Source organism: Lonchura striata, chromosome 12 (assembly GCF_050655825.1).
Source record: "Lonchura striata isolate lonStrDom1 chromosome 12, ASM5065582v1, whole genome shotgun sequence".
NCBI lineage: Eukaryota > Metazoa > Chordata > Aves > Passeriformes > Estrildidae > Lonchura > Lonchura striata.
The window spans coordinates 1,953,736-1,970,822 of NC_140714.1; the positions used below are offsets into that span (position 1 = coordinate 1,953,736).

The window sequence follows — 17,087 nt, forward strand, 5'->3', positions numbered from 1 at the left end:
GGAGAAACTTGATGGTTTTGGTCTGACAGGCTTTTCAAATTTCTCCTGCAGACATTTCCAGCCAGTCTTGCCTGGAAGGAAAAGCCACCCACCAAGCCAAGCTGAGTTTATCACTCTGATACCTCCTGGAGCAGGTTTGGTGCTCACTCAGGACTGGATTTGATGATGCTTCCAAGCCCTTCTCATTTAAAATGAAATTTCTGGAGTCAGGCTCACCCCAGCAGTGATCAGCTGGGTGATTCTCTTTCTAAGTTCATTTCAGTGAGGAAATTCTGGTCCTAAAAAAAGGAATAATGGCTTGATAAGATCCAGAGAGTGGATCTCTCATTTCAGTGAGGAAATTCTGGTCCTAAAAAAAGGAATAATGGCTTGATAAGATCCAGAGAGTGGATCTCTCATTTCAGTGAGGAAATTCTGGTCCTAAAAAAAGGAATAATGGCTTGATAAGATCCAGAGAGTGGATCTCTCATTTCAGTGAGGAAATTCTGGTCCTAAATAAGGAATAATGGCTTGATAAGATCCAGAGATTGGCCTCAACATCTTTGCAAAGGAGCACTCATCTTCACCTGACAGCCAGAGAGAAAGCAGCCCTGTGCCACATGGGAACAGGAGAGATCAGCCAGAGAAAAGGATAAAAAGGAGCCTGGGCTGAAGCTGATAATTTCTTATGAGCAATCATCCAAAGAGAATAAAAACACGGGAAGCTGGGCACGTGCACTACACTGAATTTAACCTCTGCTCTGGATTTGTGCTGTGAGAGATTCAGTCACTGCTGATGTTCTCCAGGCTTGTGTTACATAAAGTGCTCCCCCCATCACCTGAAGGAATGACTCACAGATTTAATCCATCCGTTTGTTTTCTGTTTAAAGTCACAGAGAGTTAGCCTAAAAATCCTTTTTAGTGTGTGCACTTGCTTCAGAAAAGTTAAAGGTCCCTGGGCTTGTTTTAAAACATATTTCAATGTGACCTAGCTAATCCTTTAATACCAGCTTTCACTACCTTTGATCTGTAGTTGTAAGAGATTAGATCAAACCTCTAAAAAAAAAAAAAAAAAAGTTGGTTGCAGAGGAATTTTCTTACTGCAAGGAATTAAAATTATGATCCAATCCAAGGCTGAAATACCTGCCCAAACAGCCTGAGGGGGTATGGCCTGCAGGGCACTTGCCTGTAGCACACAGTAAGGAAATATTATCTTGGTTTATTTGATAGATAATCAGTGTTTAGTGTCATAACAAAGTTCTTTGATACCTACCACCTGAAAACATCATCATGGTTGCACATTTATTATATTTAAACACACCATGGTTACATTTTTAGGTGCGACCATGAGCATGAGGCAACAGGAAATGCCCAAGCCAATACCCCTATTGATTTTTCAACAACAAAACATCAGCCCCATAGGAATGGGAGCTCCCAGAGCCAGGACTGCTGACTTGAACAAAGCAGAATGTGCACCCAGGGCTGTGGAACCCCAAATTTGACACATCAGGGCTGCGTTTGTGTCACTGCACACATTCTGTACCCTGCTGCTTCCGAGGGCTTGGCAGAGGCCAGCAGAGCTGGATGTGGAGGGAAAGGGTTAGCAGAGCCTGGGAGCAGGACTCTGCTCTCTAATTTAGTTCATAAAGACATCACAAGATGTTCCAGCTCCCCATAAATGCTATTGACTGGGTTCTGTCAGACGACAGGTTTCACTCATCTTTAGCCAAACCCTGCCGGCCCTACCCTCTCTCAATCCCATTTCAATCTTCATTTAGTGCTGACTGCAGCCAAAGAGGGAATAAACCACACCACTGCCTCGTAGATGATTTCTTTTTAAAGATGTCACGAGCTGTCACTGATAAATAAAAAATCCATTAACATCGTGTTCCTTATTATTCCACTGTTTCCAAAGCCTTTAGTGCAGGGCTGAGCCTCTTCCCTTCCAGCTACAGACCCCAGAGCTCCTCCTGTGTCCTTGCCACCCACCTGGGGCACAAAAACAGGAATGCTGGGGGTGCTGATGCTGCAGGGGACAAGTGACACGTGCCAGCTGAAAATCTGGGGCTGTTCTTGTCCGAGCCCCTGGTTTTTGCACCTCAAAATTCATCCCAGCTGCAATGAGGCAGATCACACTCACCCCCTCAGGTGCTTAAATGAGGGTAAATCTGTGATGAGCTTGGCATTTGTGCTGTAAGAAATATCTGTAATTTCATAAATCTCTCAATTAAGAGAGCTCTGTGTGTTCCCTGTGCTGTCAGAAATATCAAGCCAAAGCACTCCCAAATGAGAGGAGAATTTATCCTTATCCTTCATCCTCAAATATGTTGATAAACTTGTGCACAAACTGAATCAGCAGTTTCACAGAAAGGATTATGTCAGATTAATTTTAATCTAATCCATTTCTATCTCCTGAGAAACTTTTTACTTCTTGCTTTTAATAATTTAAACGGTGACTGTGGCAGAGCATAAAAAATAAATGATGGGAGATGCACTTTAAATGGAAGTTACCATTCTCAATCACTTTTTATTTAAATGAGAGTTTCATATGCCTGATTTTAAGTTTAATGAACCCCATTTTTGCTGAACTGTAATAATCTCCATCACATGGAGCCAGACACAGACGAATTACAGAAACCCAGTGTGTGATTCACCTACTCCCTGTGATGGAAGGAGACACCTGGAGGGAAACTTGGGCTGAATTTTGAGGGAATTTTTTGGCAGAAATGCTGCCAGGCTGCTCAGATGCAGCTTTGAGGAGCAGGAGACAAACTGCAGCAGTTTGTTGGAAGCTTTGGGAAGTTGTTTTCTGGATCTTGGCCTGAGATCAATCACTTAAAGGGTTTTTGAGCTCAGCTGTTCATGCTCTGGAAAACACTTTTAGGATGCTGACACTTCTGACAGGGGAATTTTCCTGCTTTTGGGGACATGGGAGTGGAAGTAACTATTAAGAGGAAAAACTGGTACAAATTCAGGTATTTTTCTGCATCCTTTGCTCTCCTCATGGTCTCCTCCATCTCCCACACATCTCCAGCACTCATCCTACATCCATCTCCTGGGAATTCCTGAAAATCCTGCTGGAATTTCACCTCTTCCCATTCCAGGAAAGTCAGCTGTGAGCTGTGGAGCCCCAGCTCATGGAAACTGGTTGTTTTTTGCCCCAGAAAACCCTGCTGGGGCATTTCCCTGTTTGGAAACTGAGCCTGCCCTCTGTCCTTCCCTGCATCCTCCAAGCAGAATTATCCATGGAAAACAAATTTTAACACCTGCCCCACAACCCAGGCAAGTTTGCAACCCCTCCTGATGCTCCAGGTCTGCCAACACCACCCCAAAATCACAGTCCAGTACATCAAAATCCATCAGTGACTGTCCCTAATGGGAAAATATTTCCCTGCCTCCTTTTTCTTTGCTTTTCCCAGCCCCAAGGGAGAGTTTACCTGCTCAGATTTTCCCTCCAGCCTTGGGAGTGATCCATGACAGGCTGCTCAGTAACCCTGCAGCCTCCTGACAAATAGCTGAACCAACTTCCAACCAGCTTAGCAGATTTTTTGCTTGGTTTCCTGGGGAAATGGAACTTTTACAACCGTGGTGCCCACCCATGTGTGCGAGGCTTCTCTCTAAATTAGCTCCTCATTAATTGGAACCAAATCTGACCAAGCAGCAAAGGCTTCCAAAGACATTAAGACAGGAGAGAAAGAGGAGAAACTATCAATTCTTTAATAAGGAATAACAGGGGTAGCTCAGCCCTTTGACAACCTGCCTGGCAAGGGGGAACTGGGAATAGAGGTTCTATAAAATTCACATTTCTCAAAAGCTCTAAGCATCCCCCACTGAAAGAAACAGGAAAATAAAGGCTGAGTGTTAAAGTTACTGTAGTGGAGTGAGGACATTAAAAGCTCTGGGATTCCTGCTATGCTCCATTTGCTGATCATGGTATAAAAATGCCTGATAATTGCCTTTTTCCTCCTGATTTTTTCCCAGGTTTGCTCCCCTTCCTCGCTGCACTGCCTGGTGGGGGCTGTACAAGCATGAGACATGACTTGTGGGATGGATTATTTACAAGACAAACCCCCCAAACCATTCATCCCACCAGAGGCCATCAGCCACACCGACAGCCCAAAAATCCTCACTGCTCCCAGCCCATGAAGTGTCCGTCATCTCTTCAAAAAAATAATAATAAAAGGAGAGAAAAAGTGAGCAGCCACTAATGATTTTGTGCCCAGGAGTGGTTTTAGCAGCACTGGGATTTGTAAAATGCTTTCTGCAAACACGTTTGGGGTCCACACTTCACTCCTGTCCGTGCAGCATGAAAGGCTGAGATTGAGATGGGATCAGAATTGCCATCTCCTCTGTCAAATGCTAAAATTTAGTTAGTTCTACTTGATTAAGCTGTGCAACAGAACTAAAACTTTTCCTGGATACTGGCAGGGAAAGAAAGGCAGGAGAGAATGAGAAAACCTGAATGCACCCAATCTGTGAAAAGATTTGGGAATAATTCTCTGTCAACAGCTCAGCTCACGGACACGGATGTGTTCCCATCCATGGCTGTGTTTCCATCAGGAGTGATGGCATCAGATAGGAAAGAATTATGGGAACAACTGAGCTTTAATGAATCTCCTCCTCTTCAGGAAAATGGAATTTTCCAAGCGCATTGAGAACGTGGGCACTGCAGAGACAGAAAACGGATTTTCCTTGAAATCCTGCCTTTGTTCACTCAAGGGGACACAGCTCCCAGATGCCCAGGAAGGCCAGAAAGGAGCAGAGGGACAAAGTGGCTGAGGAATCGAGGTTCAGAGTGAGGAATTGTTGGGAGATTCATTTCCAGGGTCAGCAGGAACTTTTGAGGATGTGTCTACAGGAGCAGACACATCCTACAGAACACCAGTGGGCTCCACCTGCCCAGCTGAGCACTTTGCTGTCTAAAAAAGCCATCAGCTGGCTGATTTCTTGCCCAGATTCCTGAGCTAGATTGGGAGTGAGAACAGATGTGCTCCAGCTGTGGTGAGAGGAGCACAGAGCGCTCTCAGAACAGGACACACCACCAGGGACTGCAGCGACAGCACGGAATTCAAATAATCAAGTGATGGAGAGATCATTTTCAGCAGCCCTCTGTGAACACTCAGCATTTCTCACAGCACTTGGAGAGCTCCATCTCCACAGGCTTTTCCCACGAGGGCTGCAAGGCAAATGTCATGAGAACATGGTTATAGATCCCTCTAAAGATGAACCACGAGAAACTCACAGGAAGAGGGGGGAGAGAAATCCTAAAGACAAGTTCATTTATCTTCCCAGAGAAGGGAGGGGAAGGATTTCCAGATCCGTTTGTTCTGCATGAGGAAGGGTGTGCTACCAGCCTGTCAAGTAGAAAATCCTTTCTAAGTCTGTATTATTTTAGCCTCTGGACTCACAATAAAATGCCAGGGATGTTAGAAGGAATTTGAAAACTGTAGTTGTTAAAATATTAACTAACCCTGCCCCGACTATCAAATAAATCTAATAAAAGTGGCAGCTGAATGTCTCAGCTCCCACGAAGTTAAATTAAAAGACTATTTGGCACAAAAGAATATTTTATCTTAAAATTTGGAGATAAAGTTAAAGGGACAGTGACCTCCAAATACTTCCCAGGCATATCCCCTTTGGAACACAGCTTAGATTCAAAGCCCTGAGAAACACAAGTGAGTGTTTGCTTTGGATTTTGGAGCTTTCTGTTTGTTTCAATTAGGTTTATCTCAACAAGAAATGTATCTTGCCAAATTTGATTAACAACACCAAGAAAAGCAAACAAGGAAAGGTGTTTCCCCCTGCAGAGCTCCTCAGAAGGAAAACATTTCCATGAAGAGCTTAGCTTGAACACTATTGTACACTTTGAAACTGTTTATGGCTTCTAAATGGCTTAAAAATGCAACAGAATGAAAAAACAAAGATTGTTTTGGTGATATTTTCCCTGTTGAGGCTCGAAATGCTCCAGATGGTGAAGGTAGGGGATTCTTCCCCTCTGCTCCCGTGACAGCTCACCCTGAGCACTGCCCAAGGGCAGGGATGGATAGGATTTTGGGCAGGAATTGTTCCTGGCAGGGTGGGCAGCCCTGGCACAGGGGTGGCTGTGGCTGTCCCTGGATCCTGGCAGTGCCAAAGCCAGGCTGGACAGGGTTTGGGAACACCTGGGACAGTGGGAGCTGTCCCTGCCATGGCAGGGGTGGCACTGGGTGGTCCGTGCCCACCCAAACCATTCTGTGAGCCAATGGTTGATCTCACAGGGCTCTGAAAATACAAAGCAGGAGAGCTTTGTCTTCTGTCCAAATTCCAGAACTCATCCTAAGACAGGCTGGGGCACCTAAATGAGACTCAACAAAGAAGTCACAGGAGCTCTTTGATGCCACCACAATGTCCAAACCAGTTTCTAACTCCATCACTGGGCACTGCCCAGTTCATAACGTGGCCACAATGAGGCCCCCAGTGTTCTGCACCAAAACCAAAGCCAAATGTAAGCTCCACACTTTTAGGATTTTTGACTATTTCCTCTTGTCCACTTAAACACCAACAGCAGCTCATCATGCTGTTACCCAGGCCCCAGTGCCACGTTCCCAGAGCAATATTTACTCTTCAGTGATTTCTCCTGTGGAGTTTCAGGGCAGAGTGGTTGACACAAGACAATTGCTGGGCTTTTGATTGAACAAGCTGCAGAAATAATGAGGGAACACCCTTCACACACAGGGTAATTATCACAGAAAAATCCTAACAACGAAGGCAGGTTTCTACCAGTCCATTAGGAACAAATGGAGATGGCAAAATAAAAAAGGAGAGGAAAAGAACTGGAACTTCTAGCAGACAAAGGGGTCATCAATACAGCAGAACTGGCCTCGGGGGGTTGGGAATCCGCTGCTGCAAGCGCGGAAAACGCGGCAGAAGCAAATGTTTGATTTGCATTTATTCCGCTTTCCAGCCCAGCCACTTCCCGAGCCGCAGATGAACATTTATTTTCCAAATCTCCAGCACTCAGCATGCACTTCATCAGAGGAGGCCATCACATCATTATGCTGCTTAACAGAATGTACCAGCACAAGGCAGTGACCTGACAAACAGCGGCTCCCCGCCGCACGGAGCGCGCCTTCCGTCTCCATTTGGGGTCTGGGGGATGGGCTGAGATCCATGTGCCTGAATTTCCACCTCATTTCCAACCAAAAACTGGGACAATGCACGGCAATGCCCAAACTGTTCCGTGCGAGCTGTACACAGCCCATTTGTTGATGCTGGAAGGACTTGTTCATCATGTGGACTCATTTTCAGGATGAATTTCCTGTAACGTTTGAACAGTAGGAAACTCTTTATTGGGCATCATTAACAGGAAAAAATAAAAAGAAAGCCTCAACAACTAATGTATGTAGGCCAACATAACTTCACTTTTAGCTGACAGCTCCTCAAAAAGGGATATTTCCAAGTGGCAAAGTATTAGAGTGAACAACAGATAAAAGGTTAATGGTCTGGACTCTAATCAGCATCTTTTTAATAATGTCACAATTTTTAAGCCCAAGACAACCAGTGACACAATGGCTGACAGGAAATAATTCCTTTCCCATTTACTGTTTTTCTTTTCCCAAAAATCTCAGCGCCTGGCCAGGATGTTTTTTTCAGGCTTCTACTATTCCAGTGAATACCCTCATCAGCAAAGCAACAGTTCTCAGATTGAATAGTTCTGCTTTTTCAGATTTCATTCTCAATGCATGTATGAAACTAAGTAACAAAAAAAAAAAAACAAAAAAACGCAAAAGTGTATTTTTTCCCCACAATTAGTCCTATGTCGCAGCAGTGGTCATTAATGCCACCAGGCACTTTTTGCAAGGATGACGAAGTTGGGTTCGCTGCCCTAATCAGATTCTCAAATAAGTAATTGCATTTTCTCCCCTTATTACCACTCGCGCTTCCAATGAGCTGGATTATTTTTCACTTGGAAGCCGAGGAGGCTTTTCCTGTTGCACCACAGTTAAACACGGGCAGTGTTACTCTGGGGGGCTGCAGGGAGCTGATCCCCCAGCTCAGCTTTGCCAACACTGCCAGGGCCCTGGGATGGGGCTGCCTGCGGAATGTGGCACTTCCCAATGAGCAGCAGCTTCCCCCAAATTGTTTGTGCTCTTGGGGCTGAGATTTGGGTCATTTGGTGCCCAGCTGGAGAAGGAATTGTTTTGTCTCCCTGCTCTGTGCAGAGAGCTCACCATGCCCTGATATGAAGCTCAGACCCACACACTAAAGGAGCACAGAATGTGAAAAACATAAAAGCTCAAAAAAAAAGCTTTTTAAAAGCTTTTATGAAGCTGAGGCATCATCCCCATGAGTGGGCAGTGCTGTGGGGTCGGTGCTGCTGGCTGGGAAGGGTCCCAGTGGCACAAAGCCCCTGGGCAGCTCTGCCAGCTGCTCTGCCACGAGCCCAGCAATAAGCTCAGCCCGACAGCACATGGTCCACGGGGCAATTCCCATCCAGCTGATGAGGCCAGACAGACCTCAAAGCAGGATTGCAAATTTCTTTAAAAGGGCCGCAGATCTGTGGAAGACGTTGGGTTGTTTTGACGGAGCGAGCAGCTCCGGATGAAGAGCCAGCTGCAGTGGCTGGTGTGGGTCCTGGTGGGGAGGGACACACACATGGGGCTTGTCAGGCACACCGAGAGTCCCAGCAGGGATTCTCACAGAACCACTCCCTCTCCAACAGATTTTAAACAGAGCAGGGCAACACACACGCTCAGGAAGCCACAAACTGGCACAGTTAAAATGAGGTTGTGCTAAACTGAAAGAATTGTTGACTGTTTTCTAAACATTTATACCGCCCTCTTTGAAGCAAACAGCAAGCCCTGTGACATCTGCACACATCCTGAGTACCCAGGATACAAAAAAATAGTGCCAACAGTGTTTGAAAAAGAGAAGATAATGAAAAGGTGATGCACAAAAGTGGCTCTGTCAAAAAGCTTCAACTTTTTATCAGGAGACACACCCAGGCCACAAACCAGAAAGGCTGCACAAGGTCTTGGCCACACCTTCAGGATATGAACACATTGCTTTAGTTTGCATCAGTTCATCTCTGAATTTTATGCTCATATTAATAAAATCTCTTTCTCTGCATTTGTCCTCCACTGGAGCTTCCCCAGTCACCAGGACTCTCTCAACCAGGGTGGCCCTGCCACAGCCCTGTCCTTGCAGGTGACTGCTTCAAACTTCCTGAGAATCCTGAGAATTCTCTTCCCTGAGAAGGGAAACCCCACTGTGGGAATCCAGAGCATCCCTCTGGCTGCCCTGGGACCCTGGCAGGGGTCAGGAACCCCCCTGGACAGAGCCCCCAGAGACACTGGCTGTGATCTCTGGCCATGGAAAAGAGTTTTCAATCTTACAGGATGAATTACCAGCTCTGAGTGTTTGATATGAGTAATAATTAAGTGTGGCACGGGTGCAAAAGTAAAATTTTAGGATTCTAGATGAGAGGTCCAAAGGGGACAAGATGGAGGAAATTGGGTGTGCCTTGTCCTTTTTCTCCTTCTTCATGCCCTCCATGTCTCACTGTGGTGTTGGCATTTTTCTGTTGGTTCAGGCTGGGGACACACTGTCCAACGTAGGTGACAGATATTGGCACGTTCTTGTAAATGCAGCCCAGGGAGTTTCTGGTATTTAATGTTTGTCACATCCCACTGAGGGCAGAGCCCCACACGCTGCCCTGCAGGACAGAGCTGGGCAGGGCAGCAGAACATGTGAGAGAAAAACAGAATAAACAACCTGGAAACCAGCACAGACCAATTAGGGCTTCTGCTTTGGCAGCGGGGCTGACAGACAGAGACTTTTACAATCTCAGAATCATCAATGCCACAGATTCTGATATCCCACAGGCACTGAAATCAAGAGGAGGAAAGCTCTTTACCTCCGGAGTGGGGCGGGGGCCCACAGAGCAGCACCATGCCCTGGCCCTGGCGGACGGACACCGTGCTCCTCGTCCTGGTCTTGAAGTTCTCAAGGTCTGCCAGGAGAGAAAGAATTCAGTTAAAGGCTGATCACTAAAGGAGAATGATGAAATAAAGCAAATATCAGCTTGGAGGGTGGGCCGGTGGGATCTGTGAGGCAGCAGGAGCATCAACAAAAGGATTGGGAAATGCTTTCCCCAGGCTGGAAAGGGGGAGAAGGTGCTGCCTCACCCACAGAGGCTGACACAGCTGGAGAAAACCCCAGCACCTGTAATGCTTGTTGTATGAATTCAGGAAGAATTACTGCCTTAAATAAGCAATTCCAGGCTGTTTTCCCTCACTGCTGCTGCCCTCCCATCCCATGTGTGGAGACCCTTCCTTCCCCACGTGGAAGCCTCTTGCACCAGCTGCATGTTTAGCCACAGAGTGCTTTAATTAAATTAAATTCAATTCAATTCCTCCTTCCACCTCTCTTTTTTTTCCTCTCCTCAGGGCCTGTGCACTGCAAAAATACAACTCCCCCTGCTCTCCTTGCACACGGAATTCAGGAGATTTTCAGTGAAGTGAGGAGGTGACTCTGAGCTGAGCAGTGGCACCAGGACTGTCACCAGCAGCTGCTTCGTGGGAGCACCAAGACATGGAATCACTTTGGCAGCCTCTGATCTTTAACAATTCCCTGCATTTCAATTTTCATGTTTTTCCCTTGTTCCCAGTGTAGCTGAGCCTTGGTTTGGCAATCACAAACCTGTTGTCAGTGCAGTTGGGCACCAGAGAAAACACAGAGGTGATAAATATTTATCAGCAGGAACTGGTAGGAGCATCATTATGAGGTTACGAGGATGGAAAACTGAGCCTTGGTTTTTATCCTCTCTTAAAAATGTTTTCTGCACACATAATTAAGAAAAATTTAAATAAATAAAATCCAAAGTTGTCACTGCTTCATTTTCCTCTTTAGGAAAGAAACCTCTATGGGCTTTTCTCTCTTCTGATTTAGGACAAAATGAAAACAGGAAAAAATATCAATTAGAGAGATACAATTTTTCATTCCTAAATTCTATAAAATTTACAAGTTTTTTTTTTTTAGTTTGTTTTTATTTATTTTTTTTTTTAATTGTACAAGAATCACTGTAACATTCCTCTGGCCACCTGCCAGTGCACAGATTTTTATATATTTTGACTGCACATGGACACAAGGCTGGATCCCATCCTCTCTGAGGACAGCTGCAGGAGGAGTAACAGCCTAAAGCCCAAAGAATGCCTGCAGGAATAAATGAGCTATTTTTTACATCAATATTGACAAGGAAAGTATTGCTACCAGGAAAAGCAGACTCTGCTTGAGTGAACATCTAGGAAATGCTGCAAGGATGGTCAAAATCAGCGAATAAAGCAGAGCATTCATCACTGTTGCTTGCACTGCAAACCATCAGGTTCTGCAAAGCCTCATGCAAGCACTTCAAATCTGTTTCTGAGTAAAATAACAAGACTGAGATAATTATAAGAAAGGCCTCATCAAAGCCATCAGGCTGATTGCGCTTTCTGAAGGCCACAGATTTATTTTTGCAACACCTAAATTGGAATGAACAACGATATAATGAAATTTTATTAGTGAGGGAGCTTCATTTAGGATCCACCTTGCAATCTTGGAATTGCAGAGTGGAGGGTTCAGCCTCATGGTGACAACACCACCGAATTCCACCTCCCTTTGTCCTCAAACCTAAAAACCCTGGGCAGCAGAGGAGGATTTTTGTTCTTATTTGCCCATAAAAAAACCCAAACCCAACAAACAAACCCACCAGATTAAAAGGAAAAACTGAGGAAGAAAATATTAACACTTGCAATTCCGGAGATCAGTGTGCTGCCAGCAATTCTCACAATACCAACCAAGGGCTCCAATGAGCATAGAAAAATATTGTGTGAGATGAAGTAGCCCCAGCATTAAATAAAGATTAGTAATTAGCAATTAGTAATGATTTCAAGAAGAGAACACAACAGGGGGGTGTAATAGGAATGGAGACAGGTTATTGTGAGTAACAGCTACTTGCACCTCATTTAATGAGTTAAGGTGCCTTTTAAACACTTTTTGGACAGTATCAATTCTAAATCAAGCTGCACAGACTCACAGAAAGTTGCATGCATTATTTAATTTCAGCTGGATGTATTTAAAAGCAGCTGCATGACTTTGGGAAAGTCACTTCAGCTCTCGGTGACAAAGTTTGCACATCTCTGAGGACAAGTCCTTCAGCTGTGTCTCTCAGAAGAGGTTTAATTAGCTAATATTTGCACAGAGCCTTGACATCTGCTTCTGAAATGCACTGGAGTGCAATGCACACACCAACACCCAGCCCTTAATGGGGACTTGAATGGCTTTGCTGGCATAATGAGATTTTTTCTGCAAAACTCTGCCTTAATGTTCAGTGCCACAACATGGGCAGGTACTGGGAGGTGATGCCACAGATCCCAGATCCCCAAAAATTGCTCCAAAGCCCAGCAGCAGCTGTCAGCCCACCAGCTCCTCACTTTGGGCAGGGTTTATTGTGTGGAATGACCTGTTTTGTGGTTTAATAAAAGATTAAGAAATCTGAAATGATCCACAGCCCCTCCAGACTGGGTTGTTTGTCTCAGTAAATGGCATTTGGAAACTTTAATCAAACCCATATGGCTTTGCATACCAACAATTACCCAAGTTGTCCAGAGTAATGAAAGTTTTCCCCAAATATTGCCTATAAAAATCAATCTTTATAGCAAAGAAGATTCAATTATAAACAAAACAAAAGGAACTGCAGCCTTTTCTCCCTTCTTAGGACCTGCTTGGGTTTGGACTTTATGAAATGTGGCAATTCTTTTTCTAAGTGACTCCTAGGCAAAGGTTTAAAGATATTTAAAAATATTCCCTGGGTGGCACCAAAGGATGGGCAAACAAACAAAGTCCCATCAGCTGCTGCTGCTGGGGTCAGTGTGAAATTGGGCCTCAGATTTCTGTATTTACATCCCTCATCATTTCCAGCTCCACTGATGGTCCCTGTGGTGGGATTCTACCCCAGCAGAGCCCCTCTGCTCCCATCAACGGCTGCAGCAACAGCAGGAATGATGGGAATAACAGAAATAAAGAATGGGAATAACAGAAATAAATAAATAATGGAAATAACAGGAATAATGGGAATAACAAATAATGGGAATAACAGAAATGATGGGAATAGCAGAAATAAATAATGGGAATAACAGAAATTATAGAAATAACAGAAATAATGGGAATAACAGAAATGATGGGAATAACAGAAATGATGGAAATAACGGAAATAATTGGAATAACAGAAATAAACAATGGGAATAACAGAAATGAAGGGAATAATAGAAATAATGGGAATAACAGAAATTATGAGAATAACAGAAATTATGAGAATATCAGTAATAAATAATGGGAATAACAGAAATAAATAATGGGAATAACAGAAAATATGGAAATAACAGAATTCCTGAACTCAGCATGCCCCAGGAACCCGACTGGAACAGCAAGACTTCCCTCAGGAGCCTGCCAGTCTAAGGGCACTGGGGATGTGACAGAGATCCCTATTTTTTGTGAAAGCTGAGCTCTGTTTTGCTGGCTTTCTTTGCCCGAGGAGCCTTCCCATGTTTTGCTTTGATTTTTTTCCACACGTGCCTATTTTTAGAACACAAAATGCTTCGTAATTACACCAGTGCTGCAATTAGGAGAGACCCCTCTGTGCAAGAGCTATTAAAAACCACCCAAAAAATATCTTAGAAAATGAGATGAAGAGTCAGTGATGCAGATTGGTGGTGGCAGGTGTCTGCATGTCCTTTGGAAAGCAAATTTCTGTGTCTGTGTCGTGTGGGAGGCAGCTCTGCTGTGAAGTGCCTTGAATGACATGCTGTCAAAACCTCACCATTAGTGAGCCCTTTGTCATTACAGTTCAGGGATTCTTTTCCTAATGATTAGAAAAGCAGTGTCAGTGCTATTTTCACCTATTATTCCTGTTTAACTGGTATGAAATGATTTCTGCTTCTCCTATATTCCAACAAAAATGTACACACATCAATCACTGCTTTATACATCAGTGGGTTTTAATTGCCAAAGAAAAGCACGGCTAATAGGCTCAGAAAAACAAAAAATGTCAGTGGGTTTTACTAAAAAGTCTTTGTCTAGAGAGTTTTGCAAAGCAAATTTGATAACACATCGTTGATATCACTCAGCTGAGTTGGTGTTATCGGCAAGGAGCCCCCAGAGCACAGGAGCAGCATCCCTCGGGATCAATATTCCTACAAAATGAGACATCCAAGGGGCCTGGGCAGGGGGAACCCAGAGTTTGTGCCCAGCAGCAGCACAGGGAGGGAGCAGGGTGGGTGATACCCACACATCTGTGCAAAGCCATATGGGTTTGATTAAAGTTTCCAAATGCCATTTATTGAGACAAACGACTCAGTCTGGAGGGGGTGTGGGTTATTTCAGATTGCTGAAGCTTTTATTAAACCCCAAAACACAATAAACCCCTGCCCAAAGTGAGGAGCTGGTGGGCTGACAGCTGCTGCTGGGCTTTAGAGCAAATTTTGGGGGATCTGGGATCTGTGGCATCACTTCCCAGTACCTGCCCATGTTGTGGCACTGAACATTAAGGCAGAGTTTTACAGAAAAATCTGGGAATTTCTGGGTATTAGCACTGCCTTAGTGCCATTCCCACTGTACTAATGATAAATTTTGGGCACTCTTATTTCACTTAGATGAACAACAAATCCTTGGATCAGCACTTCAGGAGTTCTTTTAGCAAGTCTGTGTTTTATGAGGGGGTTGGATTGGTAGTTAACCCTAAGACTTGGTTGTACTTGAGCACAGGAAAACAGAATGGTTAAAAATAAATGATAATTTAGGAACTGATAAATTAGAAAGCTAACACACATTCGCCGGCAATTTTGAGTATTCTGAAGTGAACAAAATACCACCTTTACTAATATTAAATGAACTTTAAAGCACCCACACAACAGGAAATAATGATATAGGTAAGGAGTAATTACCTTTCTTATATGTGAAATGCCCAGTCCCCTTGGGTACAGCCAAAACACCCAAAGCCAATTTTTAAGCATGATTTAAAGAGATTTACAGATCATAATGGGCTTTGCCTTCTCAAACCCCTTCTATAATTTTAAAATAATCCCAGCAATCTAAAATTTAGGGTGATGTTTAAGGTCATATGCAGTCCTTGCATTGAAGACTATGAGATTATTGCCTTTATTAAAGAGCACACCACTCATCCCAGGGGAATCTGATTAGGCTGGTGTCGTGGACAAAACTCACAGCCAAGTGGACAGGGGAGGCATTGGCAAGATAATCCCACTCCACTGGCTGTTGGCTACAAGCTGTGGGTGTTTAAAAATATATGAAAAAGAATTAAAAATACAAAACCAGTCTTGGAGAGGGGATTCCAGTGCATGTCAATCCATGAGGGAAAGTGGAAGGGGGATGAAAAAAAGGAAGGGAGAAGGGAGAAGAGGGAAGGGAAAGGGAAAGGGAAAGGGAAAGGGAAAGGGAAAGGGAAAGGGAAAGGGAAAGGGAAAGGGAAAGGGAAAGGGAAAGGGAAAGGAGGAAGGAAGCTCCTAACTGGCACCCACAACAAACAAGATTTGCCTGCTGATATTTATGGCCCCACCATCCCCAAACAGTGTCTCTATAAAAGTGCACCTGATTTTCAGAGCTGGTTTTCTGCCATCCCTTTCACCAACTCACAGAGATGGAGTTCTTCAGGCTGTGTCCTTGCTGGTGTGTCAGGACTACCCAGAGAGCTGTGTGGGTTGGAATAAAACCCCTTTGATACAGAGCTTAATAGAATTTTAGTTTAAGAGCTGGTGTTCTAATGAATAATTTTGAGAGTCACTGATTTGAGAAATAGTTTACAAGTCTGGGGATGAAAGCTTTCTAATTTGACCTTTAGAGCAGAAATTTCACTGGGATTTCTACTTTGCCGAGGAGAAAATAAAGGAAAAAGAAGTTTTAGAGGTAAATATCTTGGCATTCCCCCCACCCCTATTCCTGTTGGAAAATATTTTCCCTTGGACTTCATTACTGTGGCCATTGACAAGGCATCAACTTTACCAGCCCCATCTCTGATCTCTCATCCTGGACATCTCTGTGTGAGTTCTGTGTTGAGACTCTTTGGATTTTCCCCAAGTCTTTCTGACCCCATCTGTTAAAGCCAGGCTGATTTCTGAACCCACATGGCTGAAATTCCACCTCACTGGGGTTTGATCCTTGCTTCCAAACCGGCTGCAAGGCAGCCCCAGGGCAATTCTGCCTTCCTTCACACCACTGATCTTACAGGGAAGCAGGAGCTCTGAGAGATTCCTGCAAGCCACCCATTTTTATTTTCCAAATCAAACCACTCTTCTCTATGACATTATGAAAAAAAAAAATCCTCCTTGTCTTCATGTTCCACTTCATAAAAAAGTTTGCCTTCTTTCGACAGCAAATATTTCAAACATTTATTTTGAAGCAGCTCCTCTGCTTGAGACAAAATGCTGAGGACTCTGAAAATTTTATTACTTTAATCTAGAAAATCTGGGTAGACATTTCCCCTTGGGTTGGCTCGAATAGGGTTATTTCACTCTCAGAAGTTTTTTATCTTTTCCTAGATGGAAAAAAAAAAAAAAAAAAAAAAAAGAGCTCTGTTTGCACTTTCTTGCAGCACAGATGACTTTGCAGTGAGCAGAGAGCAGTTTCTATGGGCACAGGGGGTGTTTCACCCCTCTTTCAGGGGATGTCTGGGCATTGCAGGTGCCTCATGTATTCCCCATGTGCCCTTCTGCCCCTTCCCACTCTGGGCAGTGGCAGGAATGCAAATTCAGACCCAAAGTAATGTAAAATACAATCACTGAGCCACAGAATTCATTAAAGCCCATCCAGTCCCATGGCAGGGACACCTCCCACTGTCCCAGGCTGCTGCCAGCCCCAAAATCCAGCCTGGCCTTGGGCACTGACAGGGATCCAGGGGCAGCCCCAGATTTTCGGGATAACGTGACTCAAGCTCACTCAGCAGGAAGTTTCAAAGGAAAATTTCCCTTTACTTGCTAAAAACCCACTCCTGACCGTCAGAGGTGCCTGCTGGTTCCATCTCCCTGTGGAAATTCACATTTTGGGGCTCAGCAGCATTTCAGAGTGCTGATATTTTC

The 17,087-nt window shown here is 44.3% G+C and overlaps 1 protein-coding gene across 7 annotated transcripts in view; it reads right to left on the reverse strand.

Moving 5' to 3' along the window:
* Window positions 1-17,087, reverse strand: part of LOC110469855 (contactin-4) — a 276,477-nt gene that overhangs the window by 75,853 nt on the left and 183,537 nt on the right. For all 7 annotated transcript variants that reach the window (XM_021529011.3, XM_021529016.3, XM_021529010.3 and 4 more), the window contains one exon: window positions 9,875-9,970. In XM_021529011.3, the coding sequence (XP_021384686.3) occupies window positions 9,875-9,970 (96 nt within the window). The remainder of the gene's footprint in view (window positions 1-9,874; window positions 9,971-17,087) is intronic.